This window comes from Nelusetta ayraudi, unplaced genomic scaffold (assembly GCF_046127955.1).
Source record: "Nelusetta ayraudi isolate G7.1 ecotype Tasmania unplaced genomic scaffold, CSIRO-AGI_Nayr_v1 ptg000039l, whole genome shotgun sequence".
NCBI classification, from domain to species: domain Eukaryota; kingdom Metazoa; phylum Chordata; class Actinopteri; order Tetraodontiformes; family Monacanthidae; genus Nelusetta; species Nelusetta ayraudi.
Window position 1 is genome coordinate 2,090,250 of NW_027466089.1, and position 24,927 is coordinate 2,115,176.

The window sequence follows — 24,927 nt, forward strand, 5'->3', positions numbered from 1 at the left end:
GGAAACTGGAATAGGTTCTGGCAATCACACGCGTGGAGGAGAGCGTCCGCGGGGGACGCACGGTGCGTCATGACGCACGGAGCTGAACTTGACGTAGTTACTTTCAGACGACAGTCGGAGACGCTTGTGACCGATGTGATTTGTTTTCATTTACTTAAGTTTCGTTGATTTGCGTTCCTTTTTGGAGGTCCGAGTTTCAAAGCATGGACGAAGCCCTGAAGAAGCCTGCGGCTGGTGTGAGGTCACACAGCAGGTGACGCTGTTCTGACTTCAGAAGCTTTTTGCGCGCTTGTGGTGGTCCAGGAGAAGAGATGAAGAGATGTCATTACCTGGGGAACAGCTGGTAAGACACGTGCTATTTACCTTTAAGACGTCTGTATGTTTAGAGGAACACAGGACAGCACGGTGCATCTACTGCACGACACTGAGCGGATAGTTGGTTTTGTATTGGTGAGGCGGCTAGAACGTGTGAACCATGGACTGGGGATAAACTCCCCCTTGTACTCCGCATGTCCCCAGGAATGTCCTCTCCTGCCTGGGAGACATCGTGTGATCTCTGCATTGGCATTCACAGTCGCTTATCGCCGCTGTTTAAACTAGCTGGAATCAAAAGTGTCTTTGAAAATCAAAGTCTTTTGCTGCAAACATGAAAAGGGATTGTAGAATTAAAACTCTGCAAGGAAAGGTGTGGTGCTGTGATTAGCAAGGCCCTTCATGTGTGTACGGCCGGACTATAACAATCTCAAACTATTGCTGAACACTCGTCAGATGGAATATGGAACAAAACTTGCATTGAAAAGGTGTTGTTGAGCTGTTTGTTCTTTTTTCAACGAGCTTCAGATGGCTCATGTTGAGACGATCTCGTTCTTTAGGAGTCCAGGCAAATCAGCCATCAAGGCTACAGCATCTGAGTGCATGGACATTATTGCTACCGATGGATGAAAACCCTCCAAAATGACTGAATAAATTGGCCTTCACTGAAGTTGGCCTTACAACCAACACCATGTACTGGATTACTGCCACCTCCAGTCACGACCTTTACCTGCAGCTTCCATAAATACGCAGCGCAGTGAACGTACCATTCTGCTTTTGACTTTCATCTCTGAAGTTTGGTGGGGCGGGGGGGACGCGGAAATCGGCAGCTTTAATCACAGAATCAAAGGACAAAGGAAAAAGTCACAGTCAATTTGACTCTCACTTTTCGTCCGTCTGACACATGTGAGAAAATTCTAACATGTCTCACGTTCTTCATTTCTTTTGTTTTGATATTTTTTGCCTGTTAGTAGCTTCCGTCTGAAAAGAGAGAGGATGTGACCGCGGCAGTTAGTATATGTGAACCTTGTGTCAAGCCCAGTGTGGTCAGACCAAGTTAAGATTCACACAAGTTAAAAACACAAAAACAAAAAGTTTGAATATGTCGACTGAGACGTTGGAAGGGGAACATGAGGCCCATTCTCACGAGGTAGCGTGAATGAGAACCACATAGTTCAAGAGCTCCAGTTTCTGTCGTTAATGAAGGAATCAAAGTTTCCCTTACACCCCCTCCAGTTTCGCTGCTTACGAACTGCTCTCAAATTTGATTAAAAAAAAAAAAAAAAAAAAAAAGGCAACATAAGCAACAAGCAACATCACAGATTAAAGAAAATATCTATTTGGCATTTTAATTATTTACGGCTTGTTTAAGTGAAAATTTTGTGTTTGAAATCATCTCAAGCTCAGACTGCAGAGGTCATTCAAATGCCCTTAGCAACGTTTTGCAATGCATGGCTTCACTATCCAGCATTGTTTTAGCAGCTTAAAGACTGTGCTGTGATTTCAGGTGTCTGACTCAGACGCACCTGAGGCGGAGAGGAACATGGCGGCCGGTGAGGGTCTGAGTCACTCCAGCCTAATTAAGACAACAAGCCCTGCCGTCAGCAGCAACACAGAGCTGAGCCCAGATGTTGACCAGGAGCTGTGGAGCTCCGACCAGGGTCAGGAGGGCTTCCCAGATGGCGTCTACCTGCTGGCGTCGGTCATCTTCCAGAATGACCACCTGGAGAGGCCAGCCGAGGGCTGCAAGGTCAACTACGTCAAGGACAGGGAGCTCCCGTTGCCCGAGGTCAAAGGTGAAGAGATGCAGCAAGCGGCCTACCAGCTGGCCTTCGATACGCTGAAATGTGAGTGTGCGTCGGGTCTGTCCAAACGGACGTCTGAACAGTCCAATTGATCAGCTTCTTTTACTGTCAGTTTTACCACAAGATTAAGGAAACTAGCCCAGTGCCGACAGTGGAGAGTTCGACATTTTTGAAGTTATCACAGAACCTGAGAAATTTGTGGGTGCAGGAAATAAATTATTCACAAAATATATGTAATGTTACCATGCCAATGCACCTACAAGTAATTTCAAAAATTGTGATTGTAGTAAGAAATATTGCATACATATATATACATTCATAAATATATATGTACATATGTATGTAGGCTGAACAGAAAGGCAAAAAATAAGGATTCAGTGAAAAATATAAATCATTTAGAATATTTATGCGTTCTACGTCTTGTAGGATTCTTTTATCTGAACCTATGGCACACTGTTAATTTAGTGCCACCTAGCGTGACAAAGTTACAGCGAGATGAATTTGTATACTAGCCAAAAAACAGCCGTTTGGATCGAACACCGTCCCAGAGGGGAATGTGATGCACAGGTAGAATTGAATATACACGGGTTGACGAAGAACGATTCAGAGCAAGAGAGGGAGGAAAAAAAAAAAGGGCTGGAACGTCCTTGGGGTGGGTATTCTTAGTGAAGCTACAAATCAATTTGGCCGATAATCTGTTAGCCGGTAGTGGGGCGTGGTCTGCTTGAGCAGAGTCAGAGGGCTGTGTAATCGCCACGGTGATAGGAGCGGGTGGGGGTCGCGGTGGGTGGGGGTCACGCTGGCTGCCACTGCTGGAAGCTGGTCGGAATCGATTTCAGGTGTTTGAGATGGAAAAAGGGCGATCAGGGAGCTGGTAGGAGATCCAGTTCTTCCGAACAGGATCCAAGACGCGCTAAAAATATAACCAGTTACCACCAGCGCCTTGAATTTACCTCGCTGGGTTGCGCAGCTGCAGCTCACTGTGATTATGCTGCAGTCAGAAATGCTCTGGATGTCTCAGGATAATAATAAGAATCTTAAGGGTTTTATTGTCATTGTTTTTTTTTTTTTTCTTGCAAAGTGAACTAATGAGCCACCAGCAACTGCATGATAAGCTGTTTGGGGCTGGTGGAAAAGATTTGGCAAATTTTTCATACTCAGCTCAGCCGCTCGTCCCACTAATACATGCTCCTTCATAAAGTGGGTTTTAATTTGAAAGGGGAACACACAGGGTTTTCAACTGCACAGTGCAATAATTGCCAAGACATATGAAGTTAACTCAGCTTGGCTTCCTTGAAATATGTTAAGTGATTAATGAAAGGCCTCAACTTTACATGCCTCTATCAACACAGGAAGTCAATATGCGCTGGAGTAATTCCAGCTCAGATGTTCTGAGGTGAGGTTCAGAGGTGCGTTATTATCACGCAAGCAGGAAAGGCTTTGAAGCGACTTGTGCTGAAACTTTACTCACCCTGACCTGTGGACTTGTCTCAACCGGCTGCGTATTTTTGGGTCAAGTGTTTGCGGGAATGTGGTGAAATTTGATGCAGATAATTCGGCCGCTGCCGCCTCCAAACCGAATGAACCTCTCGTCTTCCTCGTCCTGCGAGCGGCCCCGACTTCTGGTGCGCAAAATTGATTTGGGAGTGACGCACAGATAGGCTGGCAGACATACACCTACCTACACACACACACACACACACACACACACACACGCACACGCGCACACACACACACACTGGTGTGCTTCCTCAGAATGACTGATCCAAAATTGAGCTGAGGTCAGTTGTTAACCTCGGGGAAGAAACGCTTGGGCAGCGGAAAACACACGGAGCAAAATGCCAATGAGCTCCGCTATTGATCTCGTGATTATAACTCTTATCTGCTTAAAACAGGAAAAGTTGCCCAGTAAGCGGCGTATCGGTGGTTGAGGACACCGCTTGCGTCAATATTGGAATGCGGAATGGGATTCGCCGGTGACATTAACCCCCGGTGTGTTTTTTTTTTTTTTTTATCAATTCTTGGACAAACTTTATTTGGCCGACGGCAAACAAGACACTCAAGCAGTTCTATTATTTCCAGCTCTGCTTCTCTTCTCTTTGACTTCGTCCGTGCCCTCGTCAATGCTTTTTGAATCCTCTATTGACTCATAAGATTGCATGCCGGGTGGAGCGTTTCCCAGGTCCTTTGGATTTATCTCACGTAGTCATCTTGTCAGTCAAGAGTGAGAAGGAAAAACATGTTGTTGTCGACCAATAAAAGCCTTCAGTGTCCACTGCCTTTTCGTGATAATATCGTCCCAACGAAAATACAAAAAGAATCCGAGTCAATTTGGCCATTGAGTAGAAACCTGACCGCTTTACTAAGAGCCCACAGGCTTTGCACAGACTCGTTTCTCCCCAAGATTTGTTGGACAGTGGTCCCCATCAGTCAGCCGGTTGGAGGCCAGCAAACAGGTGCAGCGCCTCCTGGTGGTGAAGGAAACCTTTTCTTGTCAGGATGTCTTTTGTCAACCTCTCACACAGGATGGTTGTGATTTAGGAGACCCTTCCCTCGACTCTGTCAGCCCAGCTGATTTGTCTGCAGGATTTGATTTATCGCTGCGTTTTCTTTTTCGGAGGGTGGAAAATTTGCTGCGTGCGATTTATAGCGCGTCGGAAAGACGTCTGGGGACCCAACTGTTTGTTTGTTTGCTCGCTATATGGTCTCCTCTGCTCCGCATGCGGCCTTTCGGGATAATCATCAAGGCCGCCATAAAAGGGCCGCCTTTGTAAACACCATTCACGTGCGTCTGCTGTTAATTAGGCTGCTGGCTGATGATTTGCATCCGGTTCACCAATCATAGACGAGCTCACATTGGCAAACATTTGTATTGTGTTTGAGTCTGTTTGAATCTGTGTGCACTACATTGATGTTTGTCCTCAGTGGCTCATTGTTATCTGCCAAGTGTGCTGCTGCTGCTGTACATCAACTGCGTATCATATTGCTCATATACGCAGGAGTTTGAAAAATAGATATGAAAAGAGAAACGCTAGTTGATATTACAGTCAGCGGTGAAGCATGAATTTACTGGCCATATGCGCTCCACCTCCCCCTGGCAGTTTAAAGCTCCCTTCTGGATTTTATAATGAAGGCTGTGCTCCGTTTAATGACCTCCTCTGAAGGTAAACGTACACAGTCTGATGAATGGTATTCCTGATGGCTACGCTTGTTTAGCGCCAGCGCTGTCGGTGATGCCGCTTTGATTGCACAACCCTCCGACCCTCACGTAATGAAATTGCAGAAATTAGGCAGCATTAGGAACGGGATTTACAGTAATGAGGCACCAAGTAAGCGTTTAATCATATGAAATCTCCCCCCTCCTCCCTCCCCTCCAGTGTAATTGAATTATCTTTTCATATTCAATCACGATCGCTCGGAGGCCTCCAGGAGTCTTTCTCTCAGTTTTAAATCCAATTCATCGCATTTTAACGACACGTTTGTGTCGTTAAAATGGATTTGTCCTTCATCGCTTGGATTTTACCAGGTAGCAGTTAAAGCTCGATGCTCGCGCCTCTATCTCGTGATCTAATTGAAGGAATTGGACCAGTTTTCATTTTTGGAAGGGAATGCGTATAGACACTCATTTACAATATATCCTAACACATGTGTCTTTTTTGTCACAAACACAGTTGTCAATGTTGTCAAAGTCTCATTCTTCAACCTGACTTGTTGTCTCACTGTGTGTCTGCGCAGATCAAGAGTTGCTGGAGGACATCATGACCGACTGCTTTTTCCACCCTGATCAGCCCCTGGTAAATGCTCTGCGCGATCAACGCCGTGTGAGCGATTACACAAAGCCGCTGGTTATTTTTGTTTGTGGGAATAGCTTTGCAGGGTTTTCGCCCGTTTAGAATGCAAAGCCTTTACGGCTTTGTTTAGCTCATGAAAAAGAAAAAAAAACTTTATTGCTCTGGAGCCTTTTGATGGTGCTTCAATCAGAGCCGTCTAATATTCATGTCCTGCCCTTCACACCACTCATGGTGTCTGTTGTGTTCTCCAGAAGCTCAAGAAAAGGCAATTTTGGATGTATTACACAGGCTTTTCATCAACTCACAAAGCGCCACGTGCCTCCTATATTCCCCATCCCAATCAATGACAAACGCTCCCTTTGGACTAAAGCGCCTGAAAGGTACTATATGGCACAACGAGTTGGTCCCTTTAGCTCCTTTTTTCTCAAACAAAACGCCTCTTTAATTAGTGATGAAGTTGAAGTTGTACAACAGGCCAGAGGCATCTTTTTGGGGCTGTGAAAACTGCTGCTTGCTTCAAAGGTCCTATGCTCCACACGTAGTCAGATCTTTATTTTCTGTGGAACTGCCTGGCATTGTGAATTAGTCAGAAAGCTCCATGGATCTCCGAACTGTTTACGCGCAAACAAGGTTTAGCTGCAGCTCCCTTTTAGAGACCTATGGATGGAAGCTGGCAGGCATAAAAAGCTGGAAGGGAGACTCAGACACCGAGCTGGAGGTGTTGTCACTGACCTTGGAGAGGGATCAGTGAGGTATCACTGCCCTTTGTGACATCACAAAGTGCTGATTTCCAGAACTGCAGGCTTTAACGCACACGTTCTAAAAAGTGGGAACAAGAATATAAGATCAAGGCAATCTTTCATAATATTGGAGCTCAAGTGTCTATTAGAACTCGTGTGCCAAAATGCTATTAGCTTAGCCACGTTGAGGTGCAGCGGCATTGATTTGTGCCTCCGCTGGTAGTTGCTAGCGCGAGTCGTCGCTATTTTAACACGCATTCCTCTGACGGTGAAGCACTCACGTCGCTCAGCGATCGCCGCCTATTTGGTCACGTTATGGTCTTTGAGAGTTGCGAGCCTATGGCTTTTAACACCGTCGGAGGGAAAAAAGAAGGGGGTGCTTTGCTACTTAGCGTAAGAGCGTATCCACTGGAGGAGAACGGCACGCAACTGTGCCCTACTTTTGACACTACACATAAAGAGTGGTGAAGGGGAGGGCCGCTCTGGCGTGTTCTCTAAAATGTCCTGGTGGCGATAAAACACACGCACAGACAGAACACACACACACACACACACACACACACACACACACACACACAAACGGCGTCGCTGCCAGGGACTTAGGCAGGGTAATGTGTCAACAGAAAGCGGGGCTGACACACAGTGTACAGATTGCGGGCAACTAATCGTTACTTCAGTGAGGAGGCAAATACAGGCAGACATTGATGCACGTGAAGGTGCGCCGACAAGAAGTCCACACACACTCAGGCGCATGCACGCACGCACACGCACACATACAGTGTGCTGGCAGTGTAGACTTGTAAAATATGGCCCTGGGTGGAATGAATGGGCCTTCCTGTGTGTCGGTGGCAGGTCGTTACTCTGCGTCCCTCCGGTGAAACAATGAAGCCCAGACACAATGAACAGTCTTTAGAACTCACTCTCACCTCCTCGCAGACCGCTGGCATCTATAAAGTTCAACCTTGATCGAGAGGAGGGAGGCAGGGACGGCGTGGGGAGGGAACAGTAGGACCGGGGCTGATGGGGGGGTGGGGTGGGGGGGGTGAGAGTGGTTTGACGCGGGGAAGGAAAGAAAAAAATTAAAATGATAAATGAAGTTGTGGAGAGACTTGCGAGCTGAAATCGCCTGAGGGGCTTTTGATCACAATGGAGTGGGAAGAAAGAGGTCCGAATCCTGTGGAGAATTGGAATAGTCATGTGACGAGGACGCGCAAGTGCGAGGGAAGAGCACGAGCTGTACTGGAACATGTAACACAGAGCAGCTTGTGTGAAGTGTGCCGTGCACTCTTCCTCTTCTTTTCGTGTAGAATCTTCCTCAGTTCTTCTTCATCTGCTCTCAGCCTTGAGTCGAAGATACAAGGTTTCTAAGGTTTTAAATCATGCTCCATGTAACACGCTTAATATTTTGAGTGCAGTAGCGCACAAAGTGTGTTCACACTAAAGAATTACGTAAAGAATTCAATTTATGAGGTCTGCAATGATGTGGCACAGTAGCGTGCAAGCTAACGCAACAGGTCAACATTTTGACCGGGCATTGACACTGTGATGTGCATTTGTATGTGTGCGTGTGTGTGTTAGAAATTGTCATCTTTACTGTTGAGCATTCTTCAATAGTAGTTGGTTTCATGTTCAAGTTATAGATATTAATAAATAGCTAATATTAACCATTGTTTCACCCAACTCCCGAGTTTAATGCTTCTCACATTAAGTGGACTGCATTGAAGTATACTGACAGAAGTATGGCACACATCTGCGGTGTCATAAAATGCGTTTTTGCGACTTTTGATATCACCTGCCATGAAAGTAACGTGGGAGCAATTCCGATTCTCACGCCTCGGACGTATTTACTGCCGGCCAGTTCCCTAGCAGAGAGAAAAAAAAACATCGCCAGGCAACGTAATGGTGGGGAATTTTCTTACACCCGAGGGTTCCACTTGGCCTCAACTGTGGTAAAGGCCAAGTGGAACATGAGGTGCAAAGGCAAGTGAAGCATGCAACCTGCATCTGGAATTGAACCACCCCAAAAAAACATGAAATAAAGGAATTAAAATGGTCAGGAATCAATCATTATAATTGGTCAATGGCTAATTCTTCAACTGCTGCATAAACCTTTTGTTGCGTCCCGGCTTCTTGGCCCATTAGCTCCTGTGCTGAGGACGTCTCAAGCTGCTGCCGCTGCTGTGGAACAGCCTTCTGCCACTGGAGCAGCTGGTGCCCCGCCACCTTTAGTGACAGGAAGGTGGAGACAAATTAGAGGGAAGAGAAAGTGTTGGGTGGGAAGCAAGGGAACGACGGTAATTGTGGAGATGGAGGTCGACATCACTCAGGCTGCCTGCTGTCTTCCACTAGACGGCGGCAGCAGGGTCATGGCGGGACATCCTGGACCTGCTGCTTGTTTGCGTGCGAGCCTGCCTGCTTTTTGCTGAGATATTTCTGTATGAAGTGTAGTCAGTGCAGGTAACCCTCATTTGTCAATGATCATCGACTTAATATTAACAATGTCAAGTTTCCTTGACTGATATAAGCATTAGTGCAATTTAGGGGTGAAAGTATTTATCTTTAAAAGAATAATTGGCAATTTAAAAGCTTGTGTTGTCAGGTTGTCTCCAATTAAAGCAACGCCTGCTGCACACATTGCATGAACTTAAACCTGGCCCGCTCACACGCCACCTAGTGCTCGGAGGACCACTTTACACGGACGAAAACCACATGGCAACAATGACGCTTCAGAGCCTTTCTCTTATGAATGCCTCTTTCTGCTTAGCATGCCAACTCATTTATTCTTCCTATTTTTTTTTTTCCCCAAAGTTGTTGGAGTCAGACGAAAGGATGAACCTGCTTGCAGTCTTCCTTTATGACTTCCAGGACAGAAAGTTCAACGCGCGGGAGCTCCAGGGCCAACAGGAGGTCATCCCTGAAGTCAGAGACATGGAGGAGTTCCTCCTCAGGTACGGAGGGAAAAAAAACAGCTCAAGTTCACCGTGATTACTAATAAGATTTGAGAATGTGTACACGACAATAACAATGTGTTCTTATTGCGCGTCTCATGTGCAGGTTTAAAACCAGGGTGGCGGCGTCTCTGGCCCGCTGCCGGATCAAAAACAACCTCATATCCATTGACTACTTCCTGCCGGAGAACTTGAAGGAGATGGACAGGCGCTCACGCAGGCTTCCGCTCTACGCCTGGGTCAACACCCTGAAGACCAGGTTGTCTAGCACACTCTCACACACACATACACACAGCGCCTGTCCATGCACACACACCTGTACAAAAACCAGCTTCTCAGTGCAAGCGTGGGAAAAGAAAAGCGTGTGTGTGAGCTCCACACGCAGACCTTTAACTTTGGGGTTCTGCCCAGTGTTTTATGACCCAGATGTCCAGCTGACATTCAATTAAAACCACTGTGTGCGCATGTACCTGTGGTACCGTGTGTATTTTGAGATGTGCGTTGCCTGTGTGTGTGTTCTGCCCCACGCACACGCACGCATGCACACACACACACACACACACGTTCAGGCTGATTTCAGGCCGTTGTAAATCCTGCTGGCGCGGACAGATCCAATCACCAGCGGCTCTCGCCGAGCTCTGCCACTGTAAAGGTCATCTGGGAGGAGAGGGTTGCGTGTGCATGTCCACGTGCACGTCCTGTGTACCTGGCCGCCTTTTGTAATGCGATTCCCATCCGCAACCGTCCCGTAAAACGCTTCGCCGCACGCGATCGCGCTCGTGATCGCCATCATGGAGAGGCCGCATCATCCCGTTGCCGCGACTCGTGGTAATCGCGGCTGATAATCGGCGTGGAGACACGACAGGACAGGGCAGCGTATAGGGCGGCTTCTCCTGGTCGCAAACAGCTGCACAGGCAAAACACACTGACTTTTAGCGGCCTGGCCGTAGAGGAGAGCTATACGTTCCGGCACATTAACACTTGGCAACAACCCTAACAAAATGAAATGACCTGGAACTTGGTCCTACCCGTAATCTGACCTGTTCTTCTTCACATCCTGGTTATGACTGTGGACGTTACGGCTGTCTGGTCAGAAACCCTGGACTGATGCAGCGACAAACAAGAATTCCTTTGATGGTACGGTAGAAAAAATGTCCTACAGAATAAGCAAAGTGATTTCTAGGCTCATTCTTACAGACAGAACCTGACAGCCAGTTTAGAAAACAACAGGAAAAAGTGCCTCCGACTGCAAAAACCCGCTTCCTCTGATCAGCTCCCCGCTCTTTTATCCGACTCCTTCGCCTTCCATCCTCTCGGGGCCCTGACTGAATCTTCTCTCCTCCTCCTTCCTCCTCCTCTCAGCCTGGATGAGGTGCAGGATGTGCTGAAGGATGCAGGATTCTCGCAGGTGGAGTCGGTGGATCAGCTGGAGGGCCGGACCTTCTGCCAGGACCCCCACTGTGAAGACACGCTGGTGTTCCCCGCGCAGGCCAAGGCTGAGCTGCGCTCGACCAACTTAGCCAGGGAACACAAGCTCATCATCCAGGTACGTCCGTGAAGTTCGCCTGTTGTCCAAGGTCGCCGTAGTCAAGGCACCTGGGATGGTTTTTCTGTGGTCCAGTTGTCCTTTTGCTCAACCTTGGAGACCATCATCATCGTCGTCATCATCCGGCCTCCTCCGAGAAACCCGTCTCATCCCATAAATCTGCCCCGATATTTAAAAAGACCCCGATGAAAGAAATTGATTGGACGAGCGAGTTACCTGAGCGCCGGCTGAGATTACTTTGCCCAGATTGAAGATGTTTCGCAGTCCTCTCGCTCTCAGACACGTTTCTGCAGGTCGTGGACGATCCCCCCCGGGTGGGCCGCAGCTCCCTTTAATCATTTCATTTGTGCTCCATTAAAGTCAAGCTGCTCACGCTAAACCGCAGAAGCGGCGCCAGGCAACACGGCCGCAATTAAATCGCACTTTGCCGACAAACTCAAGCAAAATACGCCGCAGCGCCGCCTAATTAATCACCTCTGGGGGTTTTTACATTTATTTTTTTTAAGACCTCGTCACTTCCCCCCCCCCTTTTTCAAACGTCCTCCGTCATCTCCTCCTCAGCTTGATCTCTCCTGACAAACCTCGTCGTGCCGACACCCCCACAGTGGCAACTCGATCCGGCCCCGTGGTTCCACAGGGATCCTCCAGGGGGAGACGCTGCTGGTTGAAGGACATTTCTGTAACTTGACATGCAAAATGTTCCTCTCCCGCTCCTCCTTTCACTCAGTGGCTCGTTTTCTCTGCCACTTAATTATTCAGCCGGCAAAGTTCCCCCCCCCCTCTAACCGGTTTTGGAGTCTTCATTTGCCTTTTGTGTCAAAGTCAAACTTGTTCCCCGACGTCTCCCGCAGGACAAGTTTTGCAGCGTGAGCCCAAACGCCGTCTCCTCCCTGCTGCTGGAGAAGGGAGACGTTCTCATGGTGGGCTCCTTCTCCGGCCTCACCATCTGCCACACAGCCGCCCTCATCGCAGACAAGCAGAGCGGCGGCGGCAGCGGCCGCAGCAGGCCGACGGTGTACGTTTGTGTCGGCGACCGCACGGACGCCCAGAGGGAGGCGCTGCAGGAGACCACGGCCGCCCTGGGCTGCAAAAGTAGGCAACGACAATAATCAATTTTTTTGCATTTCTTACTCCAGTGCATATTTAGAGTCCCAAAGACAAGCCGACAGCCAAACTATTAGTTTTACTTTTCTCCACTGACCTTTAAAAAAGTTATTATTTCAAGAAATGGACACAGAAAAATAATTGGTGTAAAGCCAGTGAAGCATTTTCAATAAGATAGTTTCAAATATTTATATTTTGCTGGCATCAGCAGGATCTCAGGGACCCCCAGAAACCAAACCAGACAGCGTGAGCTGCTGCTGGCTTGTGTTTGGTTATTACCTGCTGACGGCGGCCGCCTCTGCGGCTCGTCGTCAGAGAAAAAAACTGACCAGGTCGCTCGTCACAAACGGACATTTTTCTAATTGCGCCAGTCGCCCTCGGGGGGGCAAAAGCGCCGCTCTGAGAAACGGTTTGAGCCGAGTGCGTGTGCCCGCCCTGTTTCCCCACTGTATGTTCGCTGTGCGCAGATGTGAAGCTGCTGCCGGAGGAGTTCAGGGCTCTGGGCGCTCGGGACAAGAGGTTCCAGAACGTCCGCGTCATCCTGCTCATCCCCAAGTGTTCGGTGTCTGCGATTAGCAACCCCGTCGGTTTCCTGCTGCAGGAGAACGGAGGTACCTGCTGATCTGAGGGCTTTTCAAAAAAACACCCCTAGATAAAAACAAAGATGTGATGAGCAGAGTTCCGAGTCCGGTGGATCAGAATCCATTGAGCAGTGATTTATAGAGTGAGCAGAATAAAAGGGACAGCTTCACTTGGGACAACTGGCGCAGGAGATGTTCTCACAGATTTATTATTCCCTTTTAATTATCCCCCGAGATAAAATGCATAAATATTAATCCCAGTTCTGTCTAATGCTTTTAGTCACTGTTGTGATCTTTTTCTATAGATAATCATCTTCCACTCTGCTCTTCTCCTCCACTTGCTCATAAATTAAATAAATATCGCTTGCCTGTAGCACATTCACCAGACACGGCTGGAGAGAATAAAGCAGTGATGCCGCCTGTTTTGATTTTTGATTTTTTTCTCCTCAGCCATTGACCTGTTGCAGAACCTGTCCCGGGGCTTCATCAGCCAGAGCAAACTGGAAGCTCTGGTGACGCAGCAGAAGAAAGATATCGACACTGCGCTCAAGTGTGAGTCAATACGGCCGACGTGTGTGTGTGTGTGTGTGTGTGTGTGTGTGTGTGTCTGAGATGAGCCCACGCCGCAGCTCCCCCGCCCCCTCCACCTCCTTGACACAGTGAAGTTCACCCTCGCTGATTATCTAATCTGCTGGCTGTTGCCTGCGGTGTCCCTGCGAGAGTGTCTGACTTCTTAATTAGGAATGCAAATGTTGCTCTGCGTCACTCAGACAGAACCCGCCGCCCGCCCCAGCCGCCGCCGCCGCTGCCGCCGCCGCTGCCGCCGCTGCTGCCGCTGCTGCCGCTGCTGCTGCTGCTGCATTTCTTGCATACTTCACAGGGAAATTAGCGCTCCCGCTTGCTAATGCACACGTGCCGTCAAAATGATTGTGACACGGGAAGATTTTTGACCTTTGATTTGATTCCTATTTTCACACTCAGACTTTCAGACTCTGCTGTCCTTGTCGCTTTTGACCGAGGTCGTGTGTACAGAGCAGGGCGTGTTGGAGAATTTAAAGGAGCTCCTATCACACGGCCATCGATTAGTCGTTAAATGTTTCCGCCCGTTGCTTTTTAATCGTCCTCTCCTCCCACTTTGGGCTCGCGCTTTTCGGTTACACCTCGCTTGGATGCACAACCTGAGATACCGCACTGACATCTGAGCCAGTTTTATTGGTTATTGATCCGAGATCGAAGGTTTCAATTTGGGCAGCTGAATAAAGCAAACAAAACTGCTCCTGTGCCTGTTGCATTCTAATAGTATATTTGGTATATTTGGTAAAATCAATGTTTGCAATTTATAAAAGGAGAGACAAGTGCATCTTATGTATGCGCAACTTGATCATGTTTATCATCATTCAGTTTGAACTAATATAATGGGAAGTGGAAATGTTGAAAAAGAAAGCGTGAACTTACCAGTCTTACTTGTTTATTCCACGTTCAGAGCTTCCTAACTTCCCTGTTAGTCACATCCGTCAGATCAACCTGACCTCCCTAGCTTTGTACGGCTGTGATGTTCTGTACGTTGATGGATGCAGTGTACTTATTTGTTCTGTGCAGTCCCACAGGTTGGCTCAGTCGTCTACTCGACCTGTTCGCTCTACCCGATGGAGAATGAAGAGGTGGTGACCAGGGCGGTGAAGCAGGCCAAGGAGAAGGCGGACAAACACAGCCGGGCGGCTCTCACCAAATTCAGGTCGGCCTTCTCATGTTTTCCTCCCTCTTTTCTGCCTGTTGGCATCAGTGCACTGTGCCTCCCGTCAAAGTCTCGGCGCATCTCCGCGCACGACCGGCAGGAGGTTTCACTGAATACGTGATCAAGGCTGCCACTTTTTGTCAGGAAATCTATGGGAAGGGCAGGAAGAAAATGGATTTTCCTTCCCGCGAACATACGGTCTCTTCTGCAGGTGTGCGCGCAGATTGAAGGGAACGTCGGTGTTGTTGTTTACCGATCCGGCGGGCCGACGCGCTGCCTGAAGCAAGTCAGCCTGAGGGGCTTTCAATGCCTCGGGGACTCATGCATAAAACTCGTATCACTGCTGTTGAGCGCTCCGGCTCATCCCACCGAGCTGCTGGATTTATGCGCATTTAATTACCCCGCTTGTTTTATGTCCTGTATGTGTGTGTTTTTTTTTCAAAGTTGTTTTTTCTGCCCTGTGTGTGTGTGTGTGTGTGTGTGTGTGTGTGTGTGTGTGTGTGTGTGTGTGTGTGCTTGCTGCAGGCTTTGCCCGTCCCCATTCAGCAGCACTGACCATGCAGCCGACTCTGAAAAAAGGAACTTCTTCATGCTGGAACCCTCGGAGGAGAGCAACGGTTGCTTCCTGGCCGTCCTCGGGAGAGTGGTGAGCATCAGAAAACACACAGATAACAACCTCATCCTTCAGAAGTCAATATGATGCTTGCTTGTTTTTTGCCCTTTGCCCTTTCTAAACTCAGGGGGTAAAATTCCAACTCGCTATATTTTATTTAGCGACGCGGCGGTCAAAGAAAAGCCTCGCAGCTGAATGTCGGTGCCTGCGGTTTAGCCCAAAAGTGAACTCTCAGTTGGATCCGGTGAACCTCCTCAAGCATTCTATTCATACTCTCTGTCTGAATAGTGTAAGCGGCAGTCAGTCAAGTCGCTAAAGCATGATTCAGGCTAATCTCTGCAGCACCGTCCACTGTCATCAACTTGCAGTGACTTGCTCTTCCCGGCCTTCCTCGCTGCTATGCTTTCATCCGTAGGAGACGCTGATTGCCTCTTGGATCCAATGAAAAATTGATATTGAAAGCACTCTGTTGGCTTTTCGGCACGATCTAAAGACTTCAGAGCTAAAATCTGAAAGGTCCGGCTGCCCCTCAGGATTTTGGACATTTTCAGGAATGTTAAAAAGTGCATTGAGACAAATTCCTCTTCATGAGCAGTAATAACCAGTGCTGTATTGTCGCCTCACTTTTATCAGTTTTCTCTTTTTTTTTCAGTTTCAGACAAACAGACTCTCGCTACCACATGGTTCTTTAAGGCACCAATTTTTGCCAGTTTTCTCGACAGCTGTCAGATGACACGACCGTAAGGCGTTAATTACACCGGATCCAGCGCACTTACTGGTGCTGGGCTCCGGCTGTTGGATACACAGAGTATAGCTAAATATGCATCGGGGGAAACCTCGCCGACTCTGTGTAACTCGGCCGCCCTCATATCCCGGTAATCCACAAAATAACCCCTCCGAAGCATGAAATCTGTTTTTTTAAACTCATTACGCCAGAGCCGAGTTAATAAGCCACCCGACGGCTGCCGGGGCCTCGGCGGAACATCTCTCAGCCAGAGGCGTCTGTTTCATCTCTGGCCATCCATCACGGTTTATACCTCCACAGACAGGAATGAAAAGATAATCAAGCTGCTGCTACAGACAGGACCCCCCCCCTCTCCCCGGCCCAGCACCTCCCCTCCCCCCCAATAAAACTCAGCTAATCAAAAGTTATCGTCGCTCTCTGCGAAGCACTATAAAAACAGCAATTATATATGTGTTTGACTCCTGTCTGGTTGTGTCTCGACTGTCGTGGTTTTTTGTTTTACGAGCCTTTTACGCAGAAGCAGCTGGGAACAATAAAGACAGCTGAGCGATGGATTGTGTTTTTCACAAGACGACCACCATGTTGTGTTGGCAGGACAGTGTCTTGAATCCCGCTGTTGATTGGACTCGGCCACGTACCGTGTATGTTAAAAAGGGAGGGAGAGATTTACAGAGCGGCACGCTTGGCGAGGGGAGGGGAGGGTGGCGCGGGAGGAAGTCGGTTTCGCGTGGGGGTGAGGCGCGGGAGAGCGTCCGCTGAATAATTCACCTGCTCCTGTCGCCGCTAGTTAGCGTCAGCGAAGTCGAGGGCGTCCGCCCAAGACGGCGTTGGCTGGGGTTTTCTGCCGCGCCGCCCGCTTTGTCGACACGCAAAAGTAGACGCACACGTGCAGAATGCATCCTTTGCTTGCAAGGATGCATGTGTGTATACATGCATGCGTGTACAGTATATAGGTGAGAGCAGGAGGGAGCAGCTGACCCCTGGTGCAGCCTTGCAAGGACGCGGAGGCACTTCCTCCTCCTCCTCCTCCTCTTCCTCCTCCCCTCGGAATATTTGCTCACGTCTCAGAGAGTAACACTCCTGATCACCTCTCGCTCCTCCGACAGCCTGAGCCGGTGGCCAAGGAGTCTCCAAAGGACGTGATTAAGAGGGCCAACGCCAAGGGCATCCTGGACCGGATCGGCACCAGGAAGGAGCTGTCCAGCAGATCCAGCGCCCCCAGCACCGCTGCCGACCAGTCCAAAAACCACCGCTGGAGGTCCAGGCCTCCTCCTTGCAACCTCTTAAACAGGCAGCTCTCGGCTCAAGGTGGGCATGATTATTCTTTTTTTTTCACATATTTTTTGGGGGCATTTATAATACAGACATACAGAAAATATAAAAAAATATATACAAAATTTAAAACATGAAACACAATAAACACACACAGCATTAACAGAAGGTTGCTGTGGTTGCAGGTTGACAACCCCCTAATCTATTACTAATTAATCCACCACTGTAATTGAACCATTTTTTTTTTATAACGGAGTAATGTAATGGGATTACGTGGCAAAACTGGTAATTATGTCATAATTACTTTATCAAGTAACGATTCTATTACTTTTCTGAAGTATTTTGCAAGTTTAAAATGTCGTATTATCCACGAAATGTCTGAAATTCAGAAAAACAACCAAAAACGGTGTCGCTATTGATGATGCAGGCGTGCAATGCAGCGTCATTGAAATACGGCGACTCGATAGCTTGAAATACAAACATTATTGAGTTCATCTCGTCTAAATCAAAGATTATTGTGGTTCGTTGTGCGTTATGTGCAGGAAACAAGATGTTCTCAACTTTGTTGAAAGCCATGTTTGCAGTAAGTCAGCAGTATTCTGCACAGTAAGAGATCATTTAACCACTGTGCTCGTTCCAAAGCACAGAGCCGCTGTTAAACTCAAGTAATTAGTAATTGATTACTTATGAAGCAAAGTAGTTAAAAAAATAATTAGATTACTTTTTAAAGGAGTAATCCCAACAACACTGCAGGTTAGGACTGCGATGATGGTGTGGTGTGGAACATTGGATTAAAGGTTCACGTTGCCGCTAACACTTAAACTGCGTTGATGAACTGGGCCAAAGTCTTTCATAATATAAATAATAATAAAATAGAAACGCCCTTCTGCCTCACTGTTGTTTTTTTTTTTCCACGTCCCTCAGATAAATCCCGGCCCTGGAGCAGCGCCTCCTCCTCCTGCTCCTCCATGTCGAGGCCCAACAGCAGCAGCTCCTTCCTCTCCTTCGCCTCCTCCAACCCGCCGCACGCCCCGTCCGACAAGGGCATCCGCATCATATTCAACTCCCCGTCCGAAACCTCCCCCGCCACCTCCGCTTCTCACCTCTCCACCAAAAAGCCGTCGGGGGTGAACCACCGGCGCCACTACGCGGAGAAGCCGATGCTGCTGGAGCTGCCGTTCGCCCAGTTCGACGCCTACTTCCCTCCGCAGTACAGCCGGGTGGGATTCAGGCCCGTGGTCAGGAAACGCGGTCAGACGCCGTTCCTCTCCCGCTCCATGGCCGCCAAGGATTCCTGAGCCACCTCTTTGAGATCGTGAGCCCGGGCACAAACACTGAACTTGTGTAGCATTTGTGGCAAACAAAAGTCAGTATTATGTCTTGAGTTTAACCACGTTGAACACTCAAAAGTGCCATTGTGAGCTTCCACAAGTCATAAATTAATGTCACATGTTCATCTAATGTCGTTTGACTTCCAGGACACTGCGAGTAGCTAAGAACATATTCCAGGAAGCTAGTGTTTTTCTTTTGATAATGCATTTATTGTCACAACAGATTACATTTATACGGTGTAAAGATGAGTGAAGAACAGAACTGAAATGATTTACCGGATCTCATCTCATTTTTTTTTTTTTTTTTTTTCCTTCGCCAAGTGCGTGTCTTTGTCACGTCGATCGGGCTGCATTCACAGAGTCAGTGTGCAGGTCGTGGCCACGAGGAACAAGGAGCGGCCGTCGGAGGTTCCGCTAGCAGTGACCTTTTCTTTTTTTTTCTTTTGTTTTAACCGCTCCACGTGTTTGTGTATCTCTTCGTGTTTGTGAATGGGAGTCGACCTGACCCTTCCTGTTTGGCGCAGGCCGGTTCAATCGTTTGCCATGCCGGTCCACCTAACGCCGTGCGCCGCGTTCACACAGCCGCGAGCCCTCGCTCCACAGCGCCACCTGCCTCCTCACAACCAAGGGAATCTTGGGTTTCGACACAAATATTCCTGAGGGAATTCATGTTTGAACAAAACGTGACATTCCTGAGCTATCGGACTCAGTGTTCTAGAACGTATGCCAAAAAAACAAAACAAAAAACATACACTTTAAAGCCCCAGGATACATCAACTTTCTTTTGCCGATGTCATTCATGTACCAACGGAATACAACTGTGAAGTGACAATCGTTAATTGAAAACTAGACGTGGCACCAACAGTGATACATTTTTTTTGTTGTTGTTGTTTGGTACAGGTTAAAACGATGCGGTGTAAAATCCAGACATGGCCCGTTGGAGATGATTTGTGCTGAGAGCGTCTGACTCTTTCCTGCATGTTTACCACTCGTCTCTCATTCCAGTCAAGAAAACATGCAAAAATGAAAAACCCAAGGCTGCCTCTGCCTCGCCGAACTCGTCCTATCTACACGTCTAGTTCCCTTAATTTGCTCTTCTTCCTACATACAGTCATTTACATACACTTACACTTGGTACAATCACTCCGGTCGCTCTGAGGAGGCCTCATCCGTCGTATGGACCTTGTCTTTCTTTTTTCCTCTGTCATATCTGAACGTATTTTTCTAGCTAGCTGTTGGGTGTAGCTCAACTGGGCCGTGTTCTTACACACTTTTTCGCTGATGTCTGAAGAGGGGAAACTAAACTTTGGAAACCAATCCAATAATAAAAAAAAAAAATTAACTATTTTTCACACTTGAATCTTGGTCTTTTCTATAGAATGTCCATCCAGTGACACCTGCTTTTCAATCCCTTTCCCTCATCTGACAGCATTTTTTTTTTTCTTCTCCCAAATAACATCTTTGTATTACCAGGCATCGTGGATGAATCCTCTCTGCCTTTTTCGCTGCAGCAGTGTTTTAACATGTATGTACATCCTTGGTAACCATGGCTGGCACTGATAACGTGTTGTCGTGTTGAAGGTGTGGTGGGCGGCGTCTCGGGGGCCGGACTGACCGGTGCTCTTTGCCGTGGGCGACATCATTGCTGTGGGAGTTCGGACGGCTGTTTCTTGGTTTTCAGGGTGTCTATGAGGGACTGGACCCCGCGCTTGACGCTGGTGGTCACCCGGCGACTCACAGAATCCGGGGAGGGTGCCGAGGAGCAGCCTGCTCGTTGGGAGGGCGGCCGAGCCACCAGACACTTCTGATACCGCAGCTGGAATACAGAGCAGAGTGGTCAGGCTGGGCATGGTTTCCATTGACTTCAAATGTATATGCAACGGGTGGAATTATTTCTCGCTGTTAAACTGCAGGTTAGAAATGCCGGCAGCATAGTGGGGAACAGGAAATGGGTAAAACTTCGATTTAAATAATTTAAATCAATGAGCTCGGCTAGGACCTCCTTCTTCTTTGGTCTTCATGCTAAATTTGATTAATCATAATAAACTTGAAAATAAAGACTTAAAATACGTCAACAAGCATCTTGATCACCCCTGGTGGCTGCAACCAAAAGTTCTATCTTTAACACAATGATTGACGGCTGAAACGGTTTAACCACTGTGGGTCTTACTGGCCACCGTGGAGTAAAATTGCATCCACCTCATCCATATTTACTATCACAAGACAACAGATGGACCCTTATTTAGAAAACATTTGTAGTTCTGGTCGGAAAAAAAGATGAAAAATAAATTCACAACGTACCACGCAGGCTGCTTGCACGGCCTCGGACACGCAGCCCGCATTGGGCTCGCACCAGAATGCGTGACAGTGGAAGTGCTGGCTCCCGGTGTCCATGATGAAGGCAAACGTGTGAATGTCCCGGCCCACACCCATGAAGGACAGGAAACGGACGCGGCACTCCACCAGCACCTCCTCCTCCTCCTCCTGCTGAGACAGCCATAAATTAACCTCCCACTCGGCCTCAACATTCAGCTCTGCTTGACGGGTGTGACTGCAAAAATGGTCCTCCTCAGGTGGACGCCTGACAATAAAAAGATTGACGGAGCTTGCGGTTTAACAATGTACGCCGGAACTACCAAAAACCTGCATTCTATTGTTTAGCCAGCAGGGAGTGCAAAAGTTGGTTGCGAAAAGACTAAGAATGGCTGGCTGTCACTACGGAAAGAGTCCTAAATTCATACAGTATAAACTACCAAATTGGCTTTAAAGTCCATTTTATCTAATTTGGTCTAATTTTGAGTGAAATTGGCCATAATGTGCATCTAAAGTTTAGCAGCCAACTGTAGTCAGCTTACTAGCTGGAGGTGTGTGATTGGATACATGCTGCTCCAATGATTGCTCACCTTTGGTACCACCCATAAATCTAAATATGTAGTCTACCAATTCCAAAATGGAGCAGAAGCAGAAGATAGCGGAGAGCGTGAGACAAATTCTCTATCTAGGCTTCAGAACAGCAAACCGTTGGGTGACATCTGCCCATCTTCAAATACAGTCACTGTGTGGAGAACAACATGTCTCTTGCCTTGTCTTTCATGACGGCCACAGTGGTGTCAGCGATGCTCAGTATGACGGGAGTACACTCCTCTTTCCCTGTTGACGTCAGCAGACTGTCTATGGCCCCGTTTATGACGTCCATGCCTTAGGACAAGAGAGCCGCAATCAAGCAAAAGTAAAATAAAAACAACAATGGGTTAAAACTGTGAGCGCAAAGGTTTACCTATTGGGCGGGACACAGACGTCATTCCCAGGTACAGGACATGAAACTTCTGCACCAGCTCAGTCTTTGGCATCGGAAACTCTGCAGAAATACAAACACAGACAGATTTCAAAAATGCGCATATAGCACCAAGTGTCCAAGGGGAATTTAATTATCTAATGGAGGGGCCTAGAAAGAGAAGTCCACGCATAACAACGAGTCTGATTGGATGGAATAAACGTGTGAATACGTGAATATTTTATGATGGTGACACGATTAGGGGTGTGATAAATATGTACACCACACACGAGCACGCAGGGTTTTCCTAATGAAAGAGGCAGCGCCGTGTTCCTGCACAATGGCCCGCAGGTGGAAAGATTATGTTGCGCCCAAAGAAGGGAGAGAAGTTGCATGATGTGCATTTCAATCAGCGCAGACCCAAAACGCCATCCACCCTCAGGAATTCCACGTCTGACTCTTCCCCCTGCGAGCCACGGGCCCACATGATTTGTGGTCCAGTACGGCAGGGACGTTTCATTGAGCACTTAAGAATCCAACTTTCAGTGGCGACATTAATTATTGATGCGGCGTCGTTTGACTTTGAGGTTGAAGAAAAAGGCTCGTCCTGCTCTAAAACTGAAGGCTTTTAACGCACGTTCTCCTCTTCTCTCATATGACTTTGCGACATACGGGCGTTTCATCATCCTCGAGTCCAGAGGCAACATCACAAGACAAAACAAGATTTTCAGGGCATGTCAAGTCAAACCATGATGCCTTTCCTTCATTTTTGGGGCAGATGACTTTCACCTTAATTGCCGAGATCCGCATCTTAATCACTGAGTGTAATTGCCAGCCAATTGCTGGTGAGAACGGGCTGAGTAAGGGAAATCAATCCAGGGTAATGCTTTTTTCTGCCTGGATTCACCTCATTAGAGAGTTCAGTACATTCCTTATGTGGTGCCACAGCTCTTGAAAACTGTAGTTTGGATGAGGGATGAACGGTGGGCAGCCATGTCGACAGCCGAGCCATTAGTCTGCTGATGGAACTCATCCCAAAAAATTTGGTACTGATCTCCTGTCCCGACGCGGGTTTCCTCGGTCCCAGAGATCTAATACCATCCGCTGGTTTGTCTCTGATGGAACTAATGATGCTAATAGACTGGTGTGTCTACTTCAAGGGCATCGCCTTCGCTGGATACCAGCAGGGTTTTTTTCCCCCCCCACAAGTCAAAATGCCTCAACAAGTTGTTGCCTTAAAGGATATTGAAAGGATGATTCATCAATAGGTTCTTTGATCGTGGGTTTGGGTTTGATGCTACAAAGCGTCACGACTTTCCTCAAAGAAACACTAATTGGGTTTTAACGAGGTCGGTCGGATACAGTTCTGGTTCTCTCCTCTACGATCCCCTCAAAACACAGCGGGCGCACACCGCAGCCTCAGCTACCGAGAAGGCAGAACTGTCCTGGAATTATTTTTCTTTTTCGTTGTAATTATCCGAGACTGAGAGAAGCAAGTTGTAGGACTTAGCGAAATGGGAAATGGTGAATAGGATTAGTGCTGGCAGGACAGAGCCGGGCCATTGTGGAGCGGCGAGTTTGTTCGCGAGTCAGCAATATCATGTGGAGCTCAACCAAACGCGACTATCTTTTCTATTAGCCAATGTTCACAGTTGTCTCTGTGAGGACGATGAGGGAAAAAAAAATGTTTTAGTTGGGAAAAGGCTGTAGGACAAGAAATCAAAGCAGGGCAGGCAGCACACCAGACCAAGATGGGATACATGGGCGTATTTGCATATGTATCGATGCACGTGTGTGTGTGTGTGTGTGCACCTTGTAGCGGAACATCAGAGCTGGTCTGGGAGGAGCTGCCGGCTGCAGCCTTGGTGCTTTTTCTTTCAGCCATAATCTAGATGGGGGAAGTAGAGGAAGGAATGGGGAGTAGAGTAGGATTAAAAAAAAAGGAGGGAGAAACATTTGTAAGAGGCTTTATGAGAAATACAACAGGGATGAGACAAGTGACATGAAGGGAAATTTGCAAGCAATAAATGTAATACAATAGTGGGGTAAAAGACTGCCAGTCAAATACTGTTTCAAACAATGTTGCAGAGTTTTAAATTAAAAGCTCCTGCTATTCATGTACACTAACCCGAACACAAACCCAATCCCTAAACCATAACCCAACCCTAAATCTGGACCTAACCCTAAAGCTCCAAGCCAAAACTGAACTGTAACCTAAACCACCTACCCCTATACTCCTAGAACCAACCCTAAGCATAACTCTATCCTAACTGTAACCCCAACCCCAACCAAAAGTCTAACCCTGACCCGAGCACCAGCCATAGCCCTAACCCTAACCCGAACCTTAACCTAACTCCAATCCCCAACCAAAACAAAAGTCTAACCCTGACCTGAGCCAAACCCTAACCTCAATCCTAAATTCAATTGTCAATCATTCTCAGTCACTGGATGCATAGAGCACCTGAATGAAGCAGAGAGCATCATGTCATCCTACCATCTCCGAGACGGGAGCTAAGGTCTATGCATCACGAAGTTCGGACTTTGGGTACCTGTTTGAAGGCATTTAGTGTTTTCTCAACCGCAGCTCCTAAAAATCAGTTATTTTCTCCATTCAATGATCTGCGAATTAGTGACTTAGATCTGTATTTTTCGTCCCTTTCCTGCTACAGCGTGGACACTCGACTCAAAGTGTCTGTACGGCCTCGGCTCTTGGCTCGATGTCCGCTCTGCTGCTTGCTTGATTAATTGTAAGTGTCATTAATCAGCGTATATGGTGAGTCTGCAAGTGTGCTCACAGGGGAACATGTGAGTAATGCATGGGCACATTCCCTCACTTTCCTCTCTCTCTCGCTCTCTCTCTCGCTCTCTCTCTCTCACACACACACAAAGCCCCATTAGCTGCTCTGCACAGCTGCAATGCTGGGGTCACCAAGTTCCTCCCCTGCAGTGAAGATAAAAACTGCCTCTACCTTAGAGTCGCACAGCTCTGCTTCAATTCTGGTCCGGTGATAAGAAGAACCAAACAAAGCAAACAATCGTCCACACTGGGCCAGCACGGCTTTGGATGGAACATAAACTGTAGCTCCAGGTAGATATTATCAGCCACAAGGTCATTCACGGCTGGTGCAAG

At 47.7% G+C, this 24,927-nt stretch overlaps 2 protein-coding genes across 7 annotated transcripts in view; one reads left to right on the forward strand and one right to left on the reverse strand.

Moving 5' to 3' along the window:
* Positions 1 to 41: 41 nt before the first annotated feature.
* LOC142892770 (putative methyltransferase NSUN7) lies at positions 42 to 18,566 on the forward strand. Of its 3 annotated transcripts, none has more exons than XM_076033048.1 (13): positions 42 to 343; positions 1,820 to 2,159; positions 5,853 to 5,911; positions 9,457 to 9,596; positions 9,703 to 9,855; positions 10,959 to 11,142; positions 11,994 to 12,234; positions 12,714 to 12,857; positions 13,278 to 13,379; positions 14,427 to 14,562; positions 15,088 to 15,208; positions 17,027 to 17,228; positions 18,117 to 18,566. In XM_076033048.1, the coding sequence occupies exons 1-13, from the start codon at positions 320 to 322 to the stop codon at positions 18,488 to 18,490; spliced, it is 2,220 nt and encodes a 739-aa protein (XP_075889163.1). In that variant the 5' UTR covers positions 42 to 319; the 3' UTR covers positions 18,491 to 18,566. The 3 variants fall into 3 exon arrangements, with proteins under 3 accessions (XP_075889163.1, XP_075889164.1, XP_075889162.1); XM_076033049.1 differs by lacking the exon at positions 42 to 343 and adding an exon at positions 1,213 to 1,462 and having other exon boundaries at positions 1,820 to 2,108; XM_076033047.1 differs by lacking the exon at positions 42 to 343 and adding an exon at positions 1,214 to 1,462.
* A 145-nt stretch (positions 18,567 to 18,711) lies between these two features.
* Positions 18,712 to 24,927, reverse strand: part of apbb2a (amyloid beta (A4) precursor protein-binding, family B, member 2a) — a 35,452-nt gene continuing 29,236 nt past the window's right edge. For 2 of the 4 annotated variants that reach the window (XM_076033046.1, XM_076033043.1), the window contains exons 10-14: positions 23,610 to 23,685; positions 21,801 to 21,881; positions 21,606 to 21,721; positions 20,825 to 21,010; positions 18,712 to 20,339 (exon numbers count right to left, since the gene is read on the reverse strand). In XM_076033046.1, coding sequence (XP_075889161.1) covers positions 20,163 to 20,339; positions 20,825 to 21,010; positions 21,606 to 21,721; positions 21,801 to 21,881; positions 23,610 to 23,685 — 636 coding nt within the window. In that variant the 3' untranslated portion in view covers positions 18,712 to 20,162. The remainder of the gene's footprint in view (positions 20,340 to 20,824; positions 21,011 to 21,605; positions 21,722 to 21,800; positions 21,882 to 23,609; positions 23,686 to 24,927) is intronic. The other 2 variants (XM_076033044.1, XM_076033045.1) reach the window with 2 other exon arrangements.